The sequence below is a fragment of the Sinocyclocheilus grahami genome, unplaced genomic scaffold, assembly GCF_001515645.1.
Source record: "Sinocyclocheilus grahami isolate Dianchi unplaced genomic scaffold, SAMN03320097.WGS_v1.1 scaffold2832.1, whole genome shotgun sequence".
Classification (NCBI taxonomy): domain Eukaryota; kingdom Metazoa; phylum Chordata; class Actinopteri; order Cypriniformes; family Cyprinidae; genus Sinocyclocheilus; species Sinocyclocheilus grahami.
This window is the reverse complement of record NW_015508008.1, coordinates 1-767: the sequence shown is the minus strand read 5'-3', so window position 1 is coordinate 767 and position 767 is coordinate 1. Positions and strand designations below refer to the sequence as shown.

Sequence of the window (767 nt, the reverse complement as noted above, 5' to 3'; positions counted from 1 at the left end):
TTCACCTTGACAAGCTCCATGACCATGTAGAGTTCACTATATGTGTCCATTTCTTCAATCAGCAGAACAATATTAGGATGCTTCACTCTCCGAAGAATGGACACCTCATTCTGGATCATGTGTTCCTGTGAGCCACAGATGTAACACAGATGATCTTGCATCATTATTTTGTGTGATATCAAAAAAGTGCATTGTCGTCACTGAATAGGATTTTTTTAGAAAACGTCTTACCTTCCCTCTGCATTTGCTCTTGTTAATGATCTTCAGAGCGTACTCTCGGCCTGTGGATCTCTCCACACACTCTCGGACCACAGCGAAGTTCCCATCGCCAATCATTCGTCCCACCTTGTACCTCTCGGCTATGGAAGCAGGAACCTGAGGACAATCCTCCATCAGCTCAGCTAGAAGAAAAGATTTGGAATGTATCATTCAGATGAAGATGATAAAACAATAATGATAAACTTTCATCAGAGTTTCCCAGGGTTCCTCACCTTCACTGCCCGGCCCATCGCCCTCATCCATGGAGCTGCACACCTTGGTGGAGGCCAGAGAGAGGGAGGAGCCACTGTGCTGAGAGCCCTGTCAGGGAAATTGAAGGGCCATTTTACAACTTTTTTTGGGGGGTTAGTGAGAAGACTAACTCATTTTGTCATTGTCTTTTGAAATATTGTTAAACAAGTTATTATATAAACCATCAATTTTGTTGAAAGATCTGGCATATCATATTGTATTGGAAAGAATAACCTACAGTATAAAGGGCAAACTAA

At 42.4% G+C, this 767-nt stretch overlaps 1 protein-coding gene across 1 annotated transcript in view; it reads right to left on the bottom strand.

Annotated features, from left to right (window-relative positions):
* Positions 1-579, bottom strand: part of LOC107575711 (serine/threonine-protein kinase DCLK1-like) — a gene marked incomplete at its 5' end in the record, with an annotated part of 1,925 nt that extends 1,346 nt beyond the window's left edge. Inside the window, 3 exons of the mRNA XM_016262057.1 lie at positions 6-125; positions 232-401; positions 492-579. Of these exons, the coding sequence (XP_016117543.1) occupies positions 6-125; positions 232-401; positions 492-579 (378 nt within the window). The remainder of the gene's footprint in view (positions 1-5; positions 126-231; positions 402-491) is intronic.
* Between the last annotated feature and the right edge of the window lie 188 nt (positions 580-767).